At 44.6% G+C, this 18,393-nt stretch overlaps 1 protein-coding gene across 8 annotated transcripts in view; it reads left to right on the plus strand.

Moving 5' to 3' along the window:
* The window catches only part of PDZD2 (PDZ domain containing 2), a 349,162-nt gene that overhangs the window by 239,754 nt on the left and 91,015 nt on the right, over positions 1–18,393 (plus strand). For 7 of the 8 annotated variants that reach the window (XM_045079443.1, XM_045079442.1, XM_045079441.1 and 4 more), the window contains one exon: positions 16,785–17,286. In XM_045079443.1, the coding sequence (XP_044935378.1) occupies positions 16,785–17,286 (502 nt within the window). Of the gene's footprint in view, positions 1–5,257; positions 5,759–16,784; positions 17,287–18,393 lie in introns of those variants that run through there. The other variant, XM_045079445.1, reaches the window with a different exon arrangement.

The following is an 18,393-nucleotide window of genomic DNA, read 5'->3' on the forward strand; positions in this document are numbered from 1 at the left end:
GGGCTGGGGCAATAGTTGTGTGTTTTTTCTCTTCAGCCTCCACATTCACCCGTGGAAGCTGGGGAATGATTTATGGTTGGATTCGGTGTTGTGTGAGGGGTGTCTCCATATTGTCTTGAAATCCAAGGCAAGGCATTTTAAATACAGCTTTATTCATTGGCCCTGTTGGGATTTAAGACAAGAATGAAATCTGAAAACTCACTTTTCTTATTTGTTCTTCCCGTCAGTTTCTTTTCTTTTTTTTTTCCCCCTTCTATCTCTCATCTCTGCCCTAGGGAAAGAGAATTGGGACATCTCGGTTTTAAAAACCAGACATTTTCTACAGACCAGGTCTGGGGACTCTGATCTGGAACTTAAGCCATTTGAAAGAGTCGTGGAACACTACATCAAAAACTAGTGATGTACTGTATGGTGACTGACATAACACAATTAAAAAAGAAATAGTCTGTGAGAGGCCCCTTTGGACTTTGAAGTGTATTTACTTACAGGTTTTGAAGTTATTTCAAAGTGAAATTGGGCCTTGTAAGCTTTGTGCCTGATAATTTAAAAATCCTTCTTTTTTAGTTCTTGAAGAAACAGCAATATTGAAATTTCCACAGATCTGCTTCATCAGACTTAGCTTTTCCTTCCCTTAAGTCATCCAGGAGATCATGTCCTTTTGCCCAAAGCCAAAGTACGTTGTGAGAAGAGGTGATGCCAATATGTAAATCCTTTGAGGAAGTTGGACAGGGAGGGGTAAACAGATCTCATGTTGATCCTCTCAGTAGACCATAAAAGCAAATTTTAAAACTGCAGGAAGTCTCTTTAGGAGGAAATGTCTGAAGAGAGCTCAGGATGTAAGGTGTTAATAACAGAAAAAAAAAAAAAAAAGCGCTCTCCTAGTTGTGGAGAGTTGCTGTGTTCTCTGACAGTATGGTGTCCTGGGGCTTTCCCTGAGCCCATGTGGAGTTAAGTATCTGGTGAATTGGGTGCCCTGATCCCCGACCTGCGACCCCTGCCGGCCTCATAAAGCTCCAGTCTGTGTGAAAAGCTGTGGTTTGTCCTCACTTGGGGAAGTCAGAACAAGTGAAGGTGCCCCTTTATCTGTCAGAAATGTTTGAGTCTAAATGGAACAACACCACAGAGGAAAACTCTCGTGTTTTTTTTCCCTCAGAGATTTGAGAAGGTCCTCTGGTCAGTGCTTTTGTTTCTCCCACTTCCACAGTCTTCCAGATCAAGCTCTTCCTGGTGCGCAATTCAAGAAATAACTTTTTGGGGTGTTTGTTTTTCTAGGCGGCCCATGGCTCTGATTTTGTTTTCGGATGTTTTCCGTTTGCTTTGAGCTGGAGGGTTCCAAGTTTAGTGTGTACCGTCTGCCAGCTATTTCCTGTTGAGAATGCTTGGTAACAAACTGAGTTCCTCATATTCTAAGACATGCCTGTGACTCAAATACCCACACCTGTTTGCACCTCATACAAAAGCAGAGTTGGCTCTTCATGCCAGGGGTGTTTTCCCCTGGAGTTGAAACCCTGTGTCTACAGAAACCCTCTCCAAACATTTAAAAAAATGTCATAATGTTCACTAAGGGCGTTGTAACATGTTGAAACATTTAATATTAAAAGCAATTGGGCTTTTGAAACCCCTGCCTCAAAAAAGTGAAAGAATCCCTTTTAAAGGAGGTGGCTGAGCCAAAAGGGAGGGTTGTCCATATTTCTGTGAGAAATGGCAGAAAGGTGCATCAGGAAGGAGTGAGTGCTGAGAGAGGCAGCGTCTCTCTCGCACACATACACGTGCGTCTGATTTCGTCGTGGCAGTTGCTCCTGTCGGTGCAAGCAGCCCACGTGTTTTACAAAATACTAGGGGTCAGCTCATCTCACAGCTTGGGCTGGGCAACTTCCCAGGTTCCACCCGGAGGGCTGGGGCGGTTCCAGGGGCTCAGGGACCATCCTCAGAGTTCAGGTCAGGCCAGAAAGCTTGCAACTGCTCTGGGAGTTGCTCTGACCCCAGCCAGATGGACATGGAAGCAAAACAAGAGGCCACCCTTGGTCTGTGTTCTGAAAGACATGTGTCTCTTCTTTCTCTGGCAGAGAAGATGGCCTGCGGTTGGTGCTGGCTGCCTGTGCTAGCCTGATCCCCCATGGCACACGCAGGACACACACTGCAGTCCATGAGACCCTCAGAATGCCTCCCTGTGAGAGCTCTGTGTCTAAGACACTTGCCCTGCCTCTCCAGATCTTCAGTTTTGGAATCATTTCTGAGTCTCTGCCTGTCCCTGTGAATTTGATCTTTCTAGAGACTCCTTTTCCCTGGCTTGACTGTGGTTCTCTCTGCTCCACTCAGACCATAGAATCAGCTTTGATCACTCTCCTCTGTGAGTTGCCCTGTCCAGGATTTCAGACTGGACAGGGGCAACAGACAGGTCTAACTGGTCGACCTGTGATTACCTAGCAGAATTCTGAAAAGGCAAGGAGCTGACACTGGCATTTATTATGTGCCAAGCGGGAAACCAGCCTGCTTAGTCCGTTATCCTCTGCAATCCTCCCCATGACGCCATAGGTCTATGAATTGGAGGGGTTAGTCTCGGAGGTTAAGTGTCCTGCCCACAGGCCCAAGTGGAAATGCTGACACCTGAACCAAGCATAATCTTGCTCCAGATACTTGATACTGGGGTGAATTTTGGTGAAATTGTTTGGGTAATGAGTAAAGAGAGTCCTAATCCAAAAGAGCTCCTTTGCAGAAGGAGCCTTTTGCCGTTTGGTTTTTCCTGCTACTGGCCAACAGGTTTAAAGGAAATCTTTGTGAATTCCATTCATCTAACTTGTCTTCTCAAGAAGGCTCTGCTGGATGCTTCTATACCCGGTTAGCTGAGTCCTACCCATCCCTAATAGAACTTCTTTGGCTACTGTTGTTTTCCATCATCTCCTTTTGGGGACATATTTTGCTAGTATCATTATATTGCCTTCACTCACATTGAGTTCTCCAGGAAGCAGACGCTAAGTTAGAGCTAAGAGTGTGAAATGTCTGTGGGGATAACACCTGTGAAAGGAAACAGGAGGAAGCAGCACTGGACATGGGAGCCGCACACCCTGCTGTCCCCCTGACAAAGCCCGATTGTCCAACAGGGAGTTCGAGGCCAAGTATGCCTGGGGGAGTCCCACAGTGGGTGGAAATTATCAACCCTCATCTTCGCACTGTCAGGAAGCAAGAATATCCTATCTCAAGGTCCTTCTAGCCAGACTAAGAATCAGAATGACATCAGGCATAATAACAGGGGAAAATCAAATTTAATAGCATCCTAGGAATCCACACAGACATGTAAATTCCAAAGACAGGCACAATGAAGTATATATATCATTCTGAACTAAGCAGAAGGAAGTAGGGGTCTGGGATTTCAAAAGTAAGGAATGCAATTCACAGGAAAATGAAGAAGAGTCAATGGTAAGCAAATGTTTTCTGGGCCACTCAGAAACAATGGGACATAGAAGCTTTGATCAAACAGGCCTTGCTAGGTTCCTCCCCGTCCACCATATCTAGCTCGTAGTATAATGTAGTTATCTATGCTGATAGCTCTCTTCTGGGAGCAGGTCATCTATCTAAATTCTTTTTAGGTGGTTGTGGAGGAGGTAAGGAGCTTTTCCCGAATCTACGGAGTTTTAATTGTCTTTAACTCAAAATAATCTTCACAGCCAGGTTGCCCATCTCGGGGCACCCCGCCCTTGGCCCCATACCATCTCGTTCACCATTGGCCAGGAATTGCCCCAGCATGACCTTGACTTGAAAGCCAAGGTGGACTCTGATGAAGATGGCAGCTGGAGGTCCTGAGCTAACACACTTCACCGGCTGGACAAGTCCTTACTGAAGGGACATCTGAGCACTACTTTAGCCCAGAGATTTGCCTGCCTCTTCCGTATTCTAATCCGTGTCAGCTCGTCACCACTTGACTGCACATTATCTCCCACGAACAATCCACAGGGACAAAGAATATGGTATTAAGACATCTCTTGCTTTAGGGCCTGAAGGTGTGCCCAGACCGCCTGCGACCAGGAGGGGCCGTTCCTCGTGGAAGGAGAGGTGTCCAGTGCACAGTGCTGCTTGACAAGCATGGATCTAGAGTGAGGACCCCGTAGGGAGGGAGAGGGACGACTGGGCTCCAGAATGTCCCTGAAGGAGAGGCCGGCAAGGCAGGGCGTAGCGGGTTTAGCCATTTTGTTTGGCCTTGGCTGAGCTGGGGGCCAAGTCGATTCCTTAATCCTCTGATTCTAGCTAATGGAAGCAAGTATTGCCTCTACTTTTCCAGAAATCTTGGGGACTGTCTTAGCTTATACCCGAGAAATGGAATTAGAGCTGGCCACGTCTACCCACACCCCAAGAAACCACCCTCCCCCTCCCAAATACTAACCTGCCTTTTGGGCTTGCCTGGAAATACCTCTTGTTTTCCCCGGGGCCCTTTTCTTATGGGTGTAGCACATATTTGGGTGTTAACATACCACGGAAATGGAATCCCTTGTGATATGAAAGTCGGGAGAGGTTTCTCTTGGCTGTTAGAAGTTGTAGCTCTTTTCCTTCATCTACACCTTATCATAATACCCAGCATGAGGATGGGGCTTCGCCACAGGGAATCCCAAGGTCACAGACTGGGATTGTTTGTAGTCAAATGGGAATTTGAATCCCTGCCACGCCTGCCAGCTCTGTGACCTTGGGCAAGTTATTCTCTCTAAGCCCCCGTTTGCTCGTCTCTACAACATGACTCATAATGTCAACCTTACCAGGGTTGCTTTCCACTGAAACGAGGTCAAGTGTGTGTGTCATTAACCCCATACACAGCATGTAGTTACAACTTCATATTGCATTCACCCCCTTGTCTGTTGTAACTCACGTTAGTTTGGGGAACTTTTAATAGAAACACACCATTAGGGGTGCCTGGGTGGCTCAGTGGGTTAAGCCTCTGCCTTGGGCTCAGGTCATGATCTTAGGGTCCTGGGATTGAGCCCCGCATCGGGCTCTCTGCTCAGCAAGGAGCCTGCGAGAGCCTGCTTCCTACTCTCTCTCTCTGCCTGCCTCTCTGCCTACTTGTGATCTCTGTCAAATAAATAAATAAGATCTTCAAAAAATAATAATAATTTAAAAAAAAAAAGAAAAAGAAACACACCATTAGAAGCAAGTTTTACATTTTTGTATCAGCGTCGATGCTTGTACATCCAATAATTTAAGGTTTCTTTAAGGCTTAACTTGCAGTTATCTTTAAAATCTCAGTAGATAAGTACAAATGCCTCTGCATGTCCCTTGTCTGCACGTGAACTAAGAAGTGAGGGCCACAGAGATAGTCCGTTAGGCCACAGTTCGCATTGGTCGCTAGGAAGAATGCACGGATTGGAAGCCAAGATTTTTAATTGTTCTGTCCGTATCTGTAAGTACTTGGCTTATCTGTTTTTCTAGGCCAGGGTTCTGTTGCTCTGGCTTTCTTGCATTTGAAGTTCTCCAAACCAAAAGGAGTCCTAAAGGCTCATGCAGATGGATGAACAAGAGGGAAAATATCCAACAAACCTAGCTTCTTAGGAGCATCCCTTTGCTTAGCGGAGAATGTTGCCAAACTTACAAAGCCAATGTAAGGGAACTTCTGTAGATTATGAGACCTGTCCAGCCCAGCTCTGCCTGCCAGAGAGCGTTGGAAGAGGAAGAAAAAGAAGAGAAAAATCAGGCTTTAAAAAAGTCTCGGTACACTGTAGAGAAGAGATTGAAGAGAACACTGCGTGACATTCGCTGGAACACGCCGATAGAGGTACTCCTCTTGCAATTTCTTAAGTATCTCTTCTCCGCCGACTTCAAAACAGTGAACAAAACTTGGGAAAGAAGCCCACTATCTTGATGGAAGCTGTTTTGACATAAGCAAAACCAGCCTTGGCGTGGGGTGAGGGCAGGCTTTGGCCAAGCCCGCAGAACAGACCCTGGAAGGATCGAGGCAAGCGGAGGAAATTGGTTCAAGATGGAGCTGGAGCCCTTTGAAAGGGGAGGAAACTGGAGGGTGCAGACATTTCATCAGTGCTTGAATGAGTGTGTGAGTAGCTTCATGTGCATTGTGAGATGTGTAGAACCCTTCTTTTAGCATCACCTCTAGGGAAGGGGAGAAGGGTGGCTGCCTTGTGAATTGTGCAGTGTGGGAGTTTGAGGATGAGTGGCTGTTGTGAACGCGCCGATCCAGCTTGGTTTTAGGGAAGAGGGAAAGAAAGGGAGAATGTGTGTTACTAAGTCTCATAGGTTCCGGTGGCTTTCACCATGGAGGGACACGGAAGTGGCAGCAAGGGCAACATGGAACTGAGTCCCCGTGTCATCTTTTTCTTTTTTTTTTTTTTAAAGATTTTATTTATTTGACAGAGAGACAGAGATCACAAGTAGGCAGAGAGGCAGGCAAAGACAGAGGGGGAAGCAGGCTCCCTGCTGAGCAGAGAGCCCGATGCGGGACTCGATCCCAGGACCCTGAGATCATGACCTGAGCCAAAGGCAGCAGCTTAACTCACTGAGCCACCCAGGTGCCCCTCTGTGTCATCTTTGACACATTTCTTAGGGCTTGGTGGCCTTGAAGCTAAAAAAAACAAATTGAACATAATCTCTAGGACATGGTGTGGCTTCAGTATCCTTGTACCTTGATCATAGCCTCTTTCAAGGCAAGGCCAAGGGCAGCACCACACAGAGGGAAACATAGGAATTGCTCTAGGAAATGCACTGAGCAAGGCTGGGAAGTTGGAGGTCAGGCAAGATTCAAGACAGGCAGAAGCTTCCCTGTTTTGTGTGTGTCTCAGACCTGGCCCATCTTCGGCTCTCAGGGGCACATCCTAGCAGAGACCTCTGTGATATGAAATGTCTTTTGCTGGCCAGGGAGCAAGGAATAGCGAAGCTATGGCAGGCTTATTAGCAGCATTCCAGACAAAGGCAGTACAGAAAAGACTCTGGGTCTCATAATAATCTTGTGCTGGTAACCTGGCCTGGACAAAAATAGCATGGAGAAAATTAAAAATGAAATGCTATTGATGTGAATATGTAGTAACTTGAATATATTAACATATGATACATATTATATACTACTACATTAGCATGATATTTGGAGCTTTTGCCTAGTTACTGTTAATGAGGAAAAAAAAATTTTCAAGAGTTATGTATTATGTTAGAGAGAGTGGCAGGGGCGGGTAGAGGGGGAGGAAGAGGGAGAATCTCAAGCAGATTCCCCATCAAGCAGAGCCTAAAGTGAGGCTCCGTCCCATGCCCCTGACCTCATGACTTGAGCTGAAATCGAGAGTTGGATGTTCAACCGCCTGAGGAACCCAGGTGCCCTAGAAAGATTTCCTTTGAAGGCAGATCTGGTTTATGATATCAGTGGAACAGTGGGGAAAAGTCGAGGAGACTAAATGGGAAGGGGTACGTATTCAAGTGCAGTCACACGAGGGTTTTTAAAGATAGGAGAGGCTACTGGGGGGTTCCATAGTCTAAACTAGAAGGAATGGTGAGTATGGTGGGAGAAGATACAGGGCAGGGGAGGGGAGGTACTAGCAGGTCCATGAGGGCAATCTCCTCAGGACAACTGGGTATGATCTCAAGGAAAGGGAGAGAGATACCATCAAAAGGGCATGTCTACATGAATCAAGATTTTGTAAGGGGCAAATGGCAGAGAATGCATAAGGAGGTAGAGACTGGTGACTAAGAACCTAGTAAAAAAGGTAAAAAAGGAATTGTTTTTAAGATGCAAGACACAAAAGACCCCATATTATATGATTCCAGCTATATGAAATGGCCAGAAGACGCAGCCCTATAGAAAGAAAGTGGTGACTGAGATGGGGAATGAGCATTAATGGGTAGGAGAGGTCTTAATGGGGTCATGAAAATATTCTAAAACTGATTTATGGTGACGGTTGCACAACTTGATAAATGTCCTAAAAATACTGAATTGTACATTTAAAATGGATGAATTATATGCTGTGCAAAGTTGCCTCAAAGTCATTTTTTAAAAGAATTTTTAATAGAAATTCTCATTGACCTGTCATTTTTATTATAATGCTTATTAAGTGACAGCCACCATGCTAGGGGGGTACAAATATGAAGATTTTTTTTTTTTTAAAAAGAGGGCGTAAGTAGGCAATTTTTACAGAAGCAAGTGACTAATAAGAATTTTGACCTCACTAGTCATCATTTGCTAATTATGACATGAGGTAGGTTTTGACTTTCATGCTGGCCAAGATTAAAAAGTGACAATATTCAGGAACAAACAGTTCTCTAAGGCACTACTGCTGGGATTCTAAATTGTTACCCCTTTCAAGAGGACAGATTAGAATTACGTAGGAAACCCTTGGATATGCTTTTGTCCAGCAAGAAGAACCTCAGACCCAGAAAAATCTCCCTGAAGGAATTTATCTTCTGGGATCTTAAAATACTATTCATAGTCTTGCATCTCCCAAATTTCTCTCTCCAGACTAGTCCTCTGCTCCAAATCCAGATTTAGATATCATCTCAAGCTCGACATGTCCAGAACCCAACTCCAGAATGGCTCTCCGCATTCAGCATCGGTCAGAGAGCCCCCAGCCCCACAGGTGGCTCTACCAGCTCAGGTGAAGGCAGCGCTGCCCTTCTCGTTGCCGAAGCCAAACACTTAGACACCATCCACGACCTCTTGCTTTCTCTCACACCGTCTGTCAGTTCCAAAAGCGCAGGCTGTTGACTCGGTCTTCCAAACTGATCATGAGTCTCACCATTTCTTACCATCCCCGTGGCTTCTCATTGAGCTGTTGCTGGGATTTTGGAAGATGGTTTTCCGTCTGGTCTCCCTCCTTCTACCTTTGACTCTGTCCCGGTCTGTTCTCCACACAGGAACAAAGGGGAACAAAGGGGATCGTTTTAAAACAGAGCACATATCACATTACTCCACTGCGCCCCATTTCACAGGAAAGTCTTGAGAGCAGCGTATACAGCCTTCCCGAAACCAGTCCCTGCTCCCTTGTCTCCTCTTGCTCTCCTCCTCCCTCACCCCTCGTCTCCAACACCCCAATTCCTCAAACACAGCGGGCAGGCTTCCAGTGTACCACTCCTGCCCTGGCTCTTCCCTCAGTCTGGAACACTCTTTCCCCAGGCAGTGGCATGGCCAACGCTTTCATCTTTTTCAAGACTTTGCTCTGTGTGTTCCTCCCAGTGGGGCCACCTCAGGCACAGCCCTTAAAATTTCCACCTGGCTCTTCCAGCTCCTGGCATGCTTCATCCTCTTTATCCTGTGTTCTCTGTTTTCCAGAACATGTCTCACCTTCTCACATATGATCTAGGATGCTTTAACAGATCCGTTGTTTATTGCCTGTCTCCCCTACCAGATAGTAAGCGCTACAAAGACAGGCATCATTTTGTTCACCGCCGCACCCCCGCGTGCCTCCCGGCGTTTGGCATGTGATAGGTATTCGGCAACGATTTGTTGAATGAATGAATGAATTTGTAAAGAGCAAGTAGCAAGCAGCAACTTCATGTCATAAAAGAGAAAAGTGATGAGCTCCCATGCACACTTTCTGAGCTCATCTCTCCACTCATGAGGTGAAACTGACTCATTCATGCACAGCAAAGTCTGACTTTTCCCAGCATTCCTTCTGCCCCCCCCCCACCCTCTGGGAGTGGGGGGAATGGGACCGTCATCAGGATGACTTAGCCGAGCTATGTGGCTAGAGTTTTGATTTGATTCTGTATAGGCTGCAAGCTGATCTCATATAGTTATAAGAAGCCCTGATTCATTCACAGTAATTTAATAAAGAAATGCAATCAGTTGCAAAGAGAAGCCTGGAAGATCTCTTTTAAGGGCCAGTATCTCTGTAGTATGTTTTATTAGGTCCATTCTCATCACTGATCAGGCATTTTCTACTTAATTTAGCTTCTGAGTTTCTGTTTTCAACAAAGTAGATGGTGGCTTTAAAAAAAAAAAAAAACATTGATTTGTGCAGAAATAAGTTGCATGAAAACTTTTGAGGAAAACTGGAACTTCTTGTAAACCTGTTGCTATATGTTGGAAAGGACCACAGCTCTGCTTCCTTGCTGTAAAGCTACACTGGAGGTGAAAATGTGTAGCGCATCCTGGCCTAGGAGCTATTTCAATCATGCTCGTTAGTTTGAGATGTGAGTTTCTAAGATGAATACGAAAATCAATGATACCTTATTGCTGGGAAATCAGAACAACTTTTTCCATGATTTAGCTGCTTTTTATCCAGTGTTTTTCTGCCGTGTCTCTGCCACCCCAATCCCTTTATATCCAGAAGCTCTTAGCAGGAAAGAGAAAGAGAACCAGCTCTGCTTCCACACAGAAGTGGATATTGCAGCAAAGGGTTGCAGGAAATGTAATTCAAGTAGGGAAAGGGCAGAAGGGAGTCCACTTAACACGACTGGACACAAATGTGCTTCTACCTTTGAGGTGATGCACTGAATTTAATCAGCGTTTGTAGAATCAGAGGGTAGAACACCTACCTTTTCTCTTACTCCTCTTAGTATATTTCACCTGTGTCTGATATGCCTTCAAGAAAGACCCAGTATTGGTTTAAGATGCATAGTTATTTTTATTTCTTACTCACTGATGTCAAGAAAAGATACATCATTAAGTTCCTTCTCTACATTCAAAGTTGGGGAGCAGGACCAGTTATAAACTGACTTACTGTGTGGATTATCCCGCTGCAAAGCAAGAACCGTGATTTTACTTGACTGGGAAGCTAACCCAAGTTGTTCTGCCACAGTTTCAGGAATGCGGGCAGAAAGCATGAGATTCTGGGATCAAAGATGAAAGATCGTTTATTATTCATAGAAATAGCAGTAGCCAGATTCTCAGCATCTGTGGCCCAGTTCCCTTCAGGGCAACGTGGATCTCTGTCCCAGTGGATAGATGGGTATGATTTAAATTTGACCACTAAGCTCTATGGTGGTAACAAGTTCTGGCAGCTGATAATTTGGGTTGAGTTCGAATGTCTAATACTGTATCATAGGTCCAAAAAAATTCTTGAATAAATACTTATTTATATACCTATTATATACTTATATACCTAAGAATATACGTATTTTTCACTACCGACCTGTGTTTTGGGAAACAAAACTTGCATTTGGGAAATCTAAGTTGTATGATTTAAAAAAATAATTAAACACAGATTTCATAAAAAGAGGACAGATTCATGTGTTCATACTCTCTGTTCTTGGCCCCAGATGAGGGAGAAGAGGAAAGAGTTGCTGACCCCAGCTGTTTATGCTGGATGAGGAGGTGAGAATGAGCAGAACTGGGCAGTCACCTCCTTCATACAGCAGTTGGAATATGGTGTTCAGTCCCTTATGCTCTAAGCCTAGACTCTGGTCTATTTTCGGCGCCTTACTGGTGCCTGAGCCCCATCTTCCGCCACGTAATCGGGGCTGATTAGAAAGTGGCCATGTGAACACACAGGGATAGCAGTCACTCTTCTCAGCACTATAAACAGCCCAAACGTTCTGCCTACAGAGTCCCCAGAAGAAAGTTTGGCTCATTCCAGGGAGGGTTGTGGAATCGGGGAGAAGTAAGCCCCAAATTCCAAGTAGCTGGGAGGCAGCACCTGAGACGGACTGGTCTTGGGGAACTGATTCTCCAGGAAATGTTTCTCCTCCTCCCACCGCCTCTTACGGAGCTGTCCGAGCTCGCCTCCCCCTGTTTCCCAGCCAAGACTTCACTGGGAAATTAATCTGTATATATTTAACACTTCCTCTCAACCCGTTCTCCTCTGGGAACCTACAGATTTATAACCTCAGACAGCCCTCTGGGTTAATTAGGCTTAGCAGGTTTTCAAAGGACCACAAACAGCTTTTTAGCCTCCCTTTGCACTCTGCGAGAGGCAGTCGTGGGCAAGAACAACTGATCTCCGTTCATCCTGTGTGTTAGAGTGCCTATCAGCAGTTAGTCCCATTCTGTAAAACTCATAACTGATCCTAGGAACTCATCTAGAAATGTCTTGCGGCCGGTGTTTGCTCTCCTCTTGTCTATACTGGGGACCGGACTTAACTCAGATGAAGTAAGAATGTCTGCTTTGCAGAAAAGTCTGAGTTCTTGAATTCTTTTATGTTGTCTGAGTTATGTTGTCTGAGTTTTCATGACATTGTAGTACAGGCCAATGCCCAGGGGTGGCAATCCAACTTACTCTGAATTACACACACATATACACCAGTGGTTCTGCCTGGCAGCGCCCCTCTGTGGGTTCACATATGTTCCTGGCATCAGTAGTTGATGGCCAAATGCCCAAGAGGATTTTCAAAGGCAGCTGGAGATTGGTTCTTCAGAGGACATTGGCAAGACAGTCTAGAATATCAAAATTGCTCAGCTGCCCTAAGCCTTCTTTTGATAGAATTGGGGCATGGGTATATAATGTGCGTCATTGGCCTTCCAATACCTCTCTGTCTTTTCCTCTCTCTTATCTCCTGCTTGCCTGTCCTGGTTCTTCAGATTCCAGGCAGCTTTATCCTTCTAGCTTTTCCCAGCACCCAGCCTTCCCTGTGACCCTTCCTAGGCCTCCCATACCTAGAGAGCCCAGACTCCAGAATTAAGATAGATCATCAAGAAACAGGAGGTGCTCAAAAGTTGTTGTTTTTGTTTGTTTGTTTTGGTTTTGCTTTTTTTGTTTTTTTTCTTTTTGTTAAAGCACAATTTGAGGGGAAAGGGAGGTAGAAGGGAATTTAGTCACAAAACATGCTTGCAAAGACCAAATTAAGGAGGAAACTCAAGACATTTCAAAGGGAGGGCTCTAGGCTAGAATTTGGAGCTCCATTTCTGGATATGCTCATCTTTCCTCATTTATCTTAAGACCATCCTGGGAGGGTCAAAATCAAATAAATTTTAATTGAGTTGAATTAATAACTTACATGCCAGTAAACAGTTTTACATTTTGGGAAGAAACCAAAAAAAAAAAATAATAATAATAACAATTACATGGTAGAGAAGCCTACAACAGGTTAGTTTTACCTGTTGTTGTTGAAGAGAAGACCTAATTTTCTGGACCAGGATTGTATTCCATTTCTTCTTTCTCAAAGACTTCTTGGAAGTTTAAAGATTCTAATGGTGGGTAGGAATTCTTTTGAATAGAAACAGAGATTTGGAAGCATGAATTAGCTAAGAAGGTGCTAGAAAAGTTAGGTAAGTCATTTTGGTACAGATGGAGAGGGAAGCATTACATATAAGGTGATTGGAAGAATTGTAAAAAACTACCTCTGCCTAAAAAGTCTTCTCACCAATTTGCTGTGATATCCATAGTTCATTCATTACACTTTGTCTTTGGGATGACCTTAGAAGTCTCAGTGTCCAGGAAGGAATAAAATAGAGTTCCCTGTCTCCAGAGTTCCCTGTCATAGAGTTCCCTGAAGGTGTCAGAGCCTTATTTATTGCTAGGAAGTCTGGAGACGATGGGGAGATGGTGCCAAACTAAAGATAAACTCCTCTGGCTTTGTAGTTTTGTTGAGCATGGGCTCTGCAGAAAGAATAAAATAATCTCGGTCACAAGGCTCTTGAAGCTTCCATAAGAGTAGAAATACCTAAGATCCTATGCTTTGAGTCGATGGGCCTGCCTTTTCAGCCCTGAAAAAGAAGGTCTCTGCTCAGAACCCATCAAACTGCTCGGAGTTCTAATGCAAAAGATCGAATCCCTAAAGCAATTGTAAAGGAATTGCCTATCCAGGTGGGATTTTTTTCAGATTGATGGTGAGTGTCCAGGAGACCTAGGACAACTTGGACGTAAAAGGAATACTTCTGTTTTTCCAGGGTTCTGTTTTGTCATTGGCACTGGGTCAGTACCTTCAGGATGGCCTGCTACTTTAATCCCCAGAAGTCTTCCCAAGAAACTAGCATTTCACAGTTATTAAACTGTAAAAGCAACTTGGAGATGACCCGTTTTAACACCCTCGTCTTACAGACGAGAATACTAGCGTGACTGACACAACACAACTGCACAGTGCACGTGGGGTTTGGAAAGCAGGAGGGCCTGGGTCGACCACTTGGCAGTTATGTGAACCTGGGCACATAATTAAGTATTTCTGAGCCTCAGTATCTTCTTCTGTAAAGAATGTTCTTAAGGAGCACCAACTCAAAGAAGTAACTCAAAACTTGGCCAGAATTATTATATCTGCTATTGTTTTTTAATTGAGACATGATTCACATCACATAAAATTCACTATTTTAAGGTGTACAATTCAGTGAGTATATTCACAGTGCTGTGTGACCATCGTCACTATCTAATTCCAGAACATTTCCATCACCCCTAAAAAAAGCCTGTACCTGTTAGCAGTCCCAGTTCTTCCTTCCCCCTAACTCCTGGCAACCACTGATCTACTTCCTGTCTCTCTGGGTTTGCCTACTCTGGACATGTCCTATAAATGGAAAGACATACGGCCTTTTGTGGTCTGGTGTCTTTAAACCTAGCATCACTTAAGTTACAGTGTATACTAAATAATATTCCGTTACAGGGATAAACTACATTTTGTCTGTCTATTAGTAGGTTGATGGAAATTTGGTATAATCCCCATAGTTTTACATGGCTAGGCCAAAGCCAGAATGAGAACTTGGGTGTCTGACTCTCTCCCTGGCCCTGTTTTTACTACCCCAACACTGTTTTTCATAACCTCTGGCATATGTGTTGCATTAAGAGTAGTGATTTGCTCAGAGAAACCCTTACAGTCTGGCTAATAACTACTCTTAGAAGATTTTATACCTTTACGGAAATTTTTCCAGGGTGGGAAAAAAGTACACAACTCAACAAAACGAAATCTGAATGCTGTAGGAAAATTGTGCTGAGAACCAAGTTTAATTTTCATTTAGTAGACTCCAGTGGACTGCTTTTACCTGTTCATCTCACTGTATTACACAGAACAGCCTGAGGTCTGTGTGGTAACCTTTATCTACCTGGCTTTTACGTGTAAGTTCATTACCATGGTTTATAACCCAGGATCAAAGAAAGTTTTTATTGATTCTGGAGGTGGTTTGAGGACCTCTCTCTCTGTTTACTCTACTTCATGGTAAAAATTCTTCTTCAGTGAGACTGGCACTGTCATTGCATTAACCTGACCATTAGGTGTGGGCGATAACATGGCTTTGGCCCAGAATTTAGTACATTTCAAACACAGCTGATAACCTGGCTCCTTCTTGCATACGGACCGCCCCGGCTCTCAGGTCTGAGCTGCAGGCCTGGGGAGAGAGCAGCTAGCTTGGCATAGTTGAAAAAATTCTCCACTTTTCACTTATTGAGGACATTGGCATTTTCTTTGTGGGCACATGAAGACTGGAAGCAGGTCCAACTCATTAAGGGTTTGGTTGTTGACATTCTTTACTTGTGACCCGGTGATGTGTAGAATGTGGCAGCGTTCCATGGTGAAGGCATTTCCCTGGGTTCATCTGGGGTTTGCGTGTCCTTAGCTTGGGCAGCATGAGTGGAGGGTCTAGCCTAGCCTGGTTTCCTGACTTGGAGCAAGTGTGGGTTTTTCTGCTAAAGCTTTAATGGTCCTGAACACCACCAATTACTTGTCTCGTTGGGTGTTCTGTCTATGGTTATTCCTTGAGATCTGGAGCCGCTCTTGTGTGTCAGGCTTCACACGCTTCATCTCATTTGTGCGATTTCCTGCTTCTGAGCGTTCGCTGCTCCTCAAGTGCATGACACGCAACCCAAGCCGGGCTTGTCTGCTTTGAGCTAAGCATCCCTCTCCCCTCTCACTTTTCCTGGTTGACACAGTTTCCAACAGGCTTCTTGGTCCCAGTCATCCCATGTCTGCATGTTTCTCATTATGTCGGGGTTCCTCTTCATGCGATACCCCAACTGAAAATGACACTCCTTGTGCACCAGGAACCACCCGAACTAGAACAATTATCAGGAAGTGAACTTGACACACGTTCAATGTAGTGGACCGTTGCACCACTTGTTGGTTGCACCTTGATCCCAGCCAGCACCCTCCTGCTCTGCTCTCTTCTCGCTTCAGTGCTGTGAGGCAGAGGTCCTTTTTCTGCAGCTGATACTTTGATCCTAAGAGCAGAACCTCACATTTCTCCTCAGTCTGTTTCAGCTATTCTTTACCCCGGGGACTTGCAGAGTAATTGTGGCAAAAGCATGTGAATGGAGGAATGCCAGGCTGGCTCAATCCTTAGGGCCTGCAACTCTTGATATCGGGGTTATGAGTTCAAGCCCCACATGGGGCAGGTTCACTTAAAAAAATTTTTTATAGGGGTGCCTGGGTGGCTCAGTGGGTTAAAGTCTCTGCCTTCAGCTCAGGTCATGATCTCAGGGTCCTGGGATCGAGCCCCATATTGGCATCTTTGCTCGGTGGGGAGTCTGCTTCCTCCTCTCTCTCTGCCTGCCTCTTTGCCTACTTGTGATCTATGTCTGTCAAATAAATAAATAAAATCTTTTTTAAAAAATTTTTTATAAACTATGTGAATGCGAGGCTTGAGTAATTCTAGTACAAGATATCGTTGAGGAAATGGAGAATTACTGCTTTTTTTAATCCCATGTTACGATTGGCTCTGTGACTAGAAAAGTCCATTTCTGACTACCTACTGTAGGGTGTTTTCTTTAGTAATGTCTAGTTCATGGGGGTTTTGGTTTGCTCAGGGGTTCTTTTTCACATCAGCAATTATGTAGATTAAAATAATGGCATATTGAGCCTCTGTAGGAAGCTCAGTACCTCAGTTACCTGGGCAGGTGGTTAATCACATTAATCACACAGGTCCCGTGTGGGCTGCTGAGTGCATCAGCCCAATGCGATGGTCAAGAACGCTGTTCTGGGGGTGTTAACCGGCACGTCTGTGTTTGTTACAGTTACCTGGCTGAACAGTGCTGGAATGGCGGCTTCATCTACCTGATCATGCTGCGCCGGTTCAAGCACAAAGTCCACTCTCCTTACAATGGCAGCAGTAGCAACAGCTCTGAACCAGGAGAGACACCGACCTTGGAGCTGGGTGACCAAGCTGTGAAAAAGGGGAAACGAGCAAGAAAGTTTGGAGTCATTTCCAGGCCTTCTCCCCAGAAGACCACTGAAGAACCCAAGAGCGGTCCTGGCTGTGAGTTGGACAATGACCCCATCTCTGAGTCGGACAATGGCCCAGACCCTGAACTTGGAAACGGTCATGCTTTTGAGCTAGAAAATGGCCCAGAATCTCTCAAGGAGCTGGCCGGATCCCATCTAGACAGTTCAGAAGCAGACAGAGGGACGGAGCATAGCATTCCAAAGACAGATGCTTCTCTACCCACAAGCAATGACAAACACCGCTTCTCAAAATCTGGGAAGACAGACTTCCAATCGAGTGACTGCCTGGCACGGGTAAGCTTTGCTTTGATTATAGAGCCTGAATTTTAACAGAAATACTGTTGAAGTTGCTTTTAAGCCTCAGAAAATATATCTAAGATGGCCTTGTATTTAGAAGCCAAAACATTTATTATGATAAATGGTCAGAGGACAGAATAATAACAAAAAAAAAAAATTCAAGTCATTTTGTCCTACTTAAATAAAGAGCTAGTTGAGTGATGCTAAGTGGAAAATTCAAGCCTTCTGTGGTATAATTTGAGTCATATGAGCCCCAGATAAAGTACTTGAACTGCATCATTATTTATCACTACCGTCCCCAGTGGAATTGCCACAGCAAGGCCCAGAATTCCTGGTGGCAGCTGATAGCACGAACATTCAACCTCAGCACTACACAGGAAGGATGTTCACCATGCAGAGAAGCATCTGCTTTTCTTTTTAACACTTCAAAACCAGTGACATTTTTATGGGTTCATGTTATTAAATTGCTGAATTCCAGCGAAGTTTGGAAATTTCACAGAAGTCTCTGATACTATGATATCCAGCTGTGATGGTCAGGGTTAGTCTTCTCTAAAGGCAAAGCAGATGTGGTATACTCTGAATGGTGCTGGGTACACTTCTAGCCCCAAACCACCTCCTTCGTTATAACCAACATTCTCCCTTGAAGTGAAATAGCTCTAGCGTAAGCATGTTCCTTCCAAGATTCCTCTTGGCACATATTCTTGTGGGTTCCTAATGAAGCAGTTACTTGCTACGTGGTTTCTGATTGGTTTCCTCTCTGAGTCCCTCCATGAGACACCCTTTTGGGATGATAGAGAAAGTTGGAAAGATAGAAAATGGGCACAGAAGAAGTATCAAGTTCAGCTTTGCATACTGCTGAAATGGTGCCCTGGCAGTGAATAGAATTTCTAGTAAGGTTGTTTCATGCATATCTCTGTAATCACAGCTGATCTGTTTAATGAGAGTAGAGGAATTAAAATAACCCCTCTCTCGGGGGACCATGTTCCTTCATCGGAGGTTCTCAGTGATCTTCATAAAGCCTTACCCAGGGGAGGCATGATTTATAGGAGGAATGTGTAAATGAAGGAGAAGAAAAAAGTAATGTCTCTATCAATGATTTTCTAC

This window comes from Mustela putorius, unplaced genomic scaffold, assembly GCF_011764305.1.
Source record: "Mustela putorius furo isolate JIRA1106 unplaced genomic scaffold, ASM1176430v1.1 tig00000407_pilon_pilon_pilon, whole genome shotgun sequence".
Taxonomy (NCBI): Eukaryota; Metazoa; Chordata; class Mammalia; order Carnivora; family Mustelidae; genus Mustela; species Mustela putorius.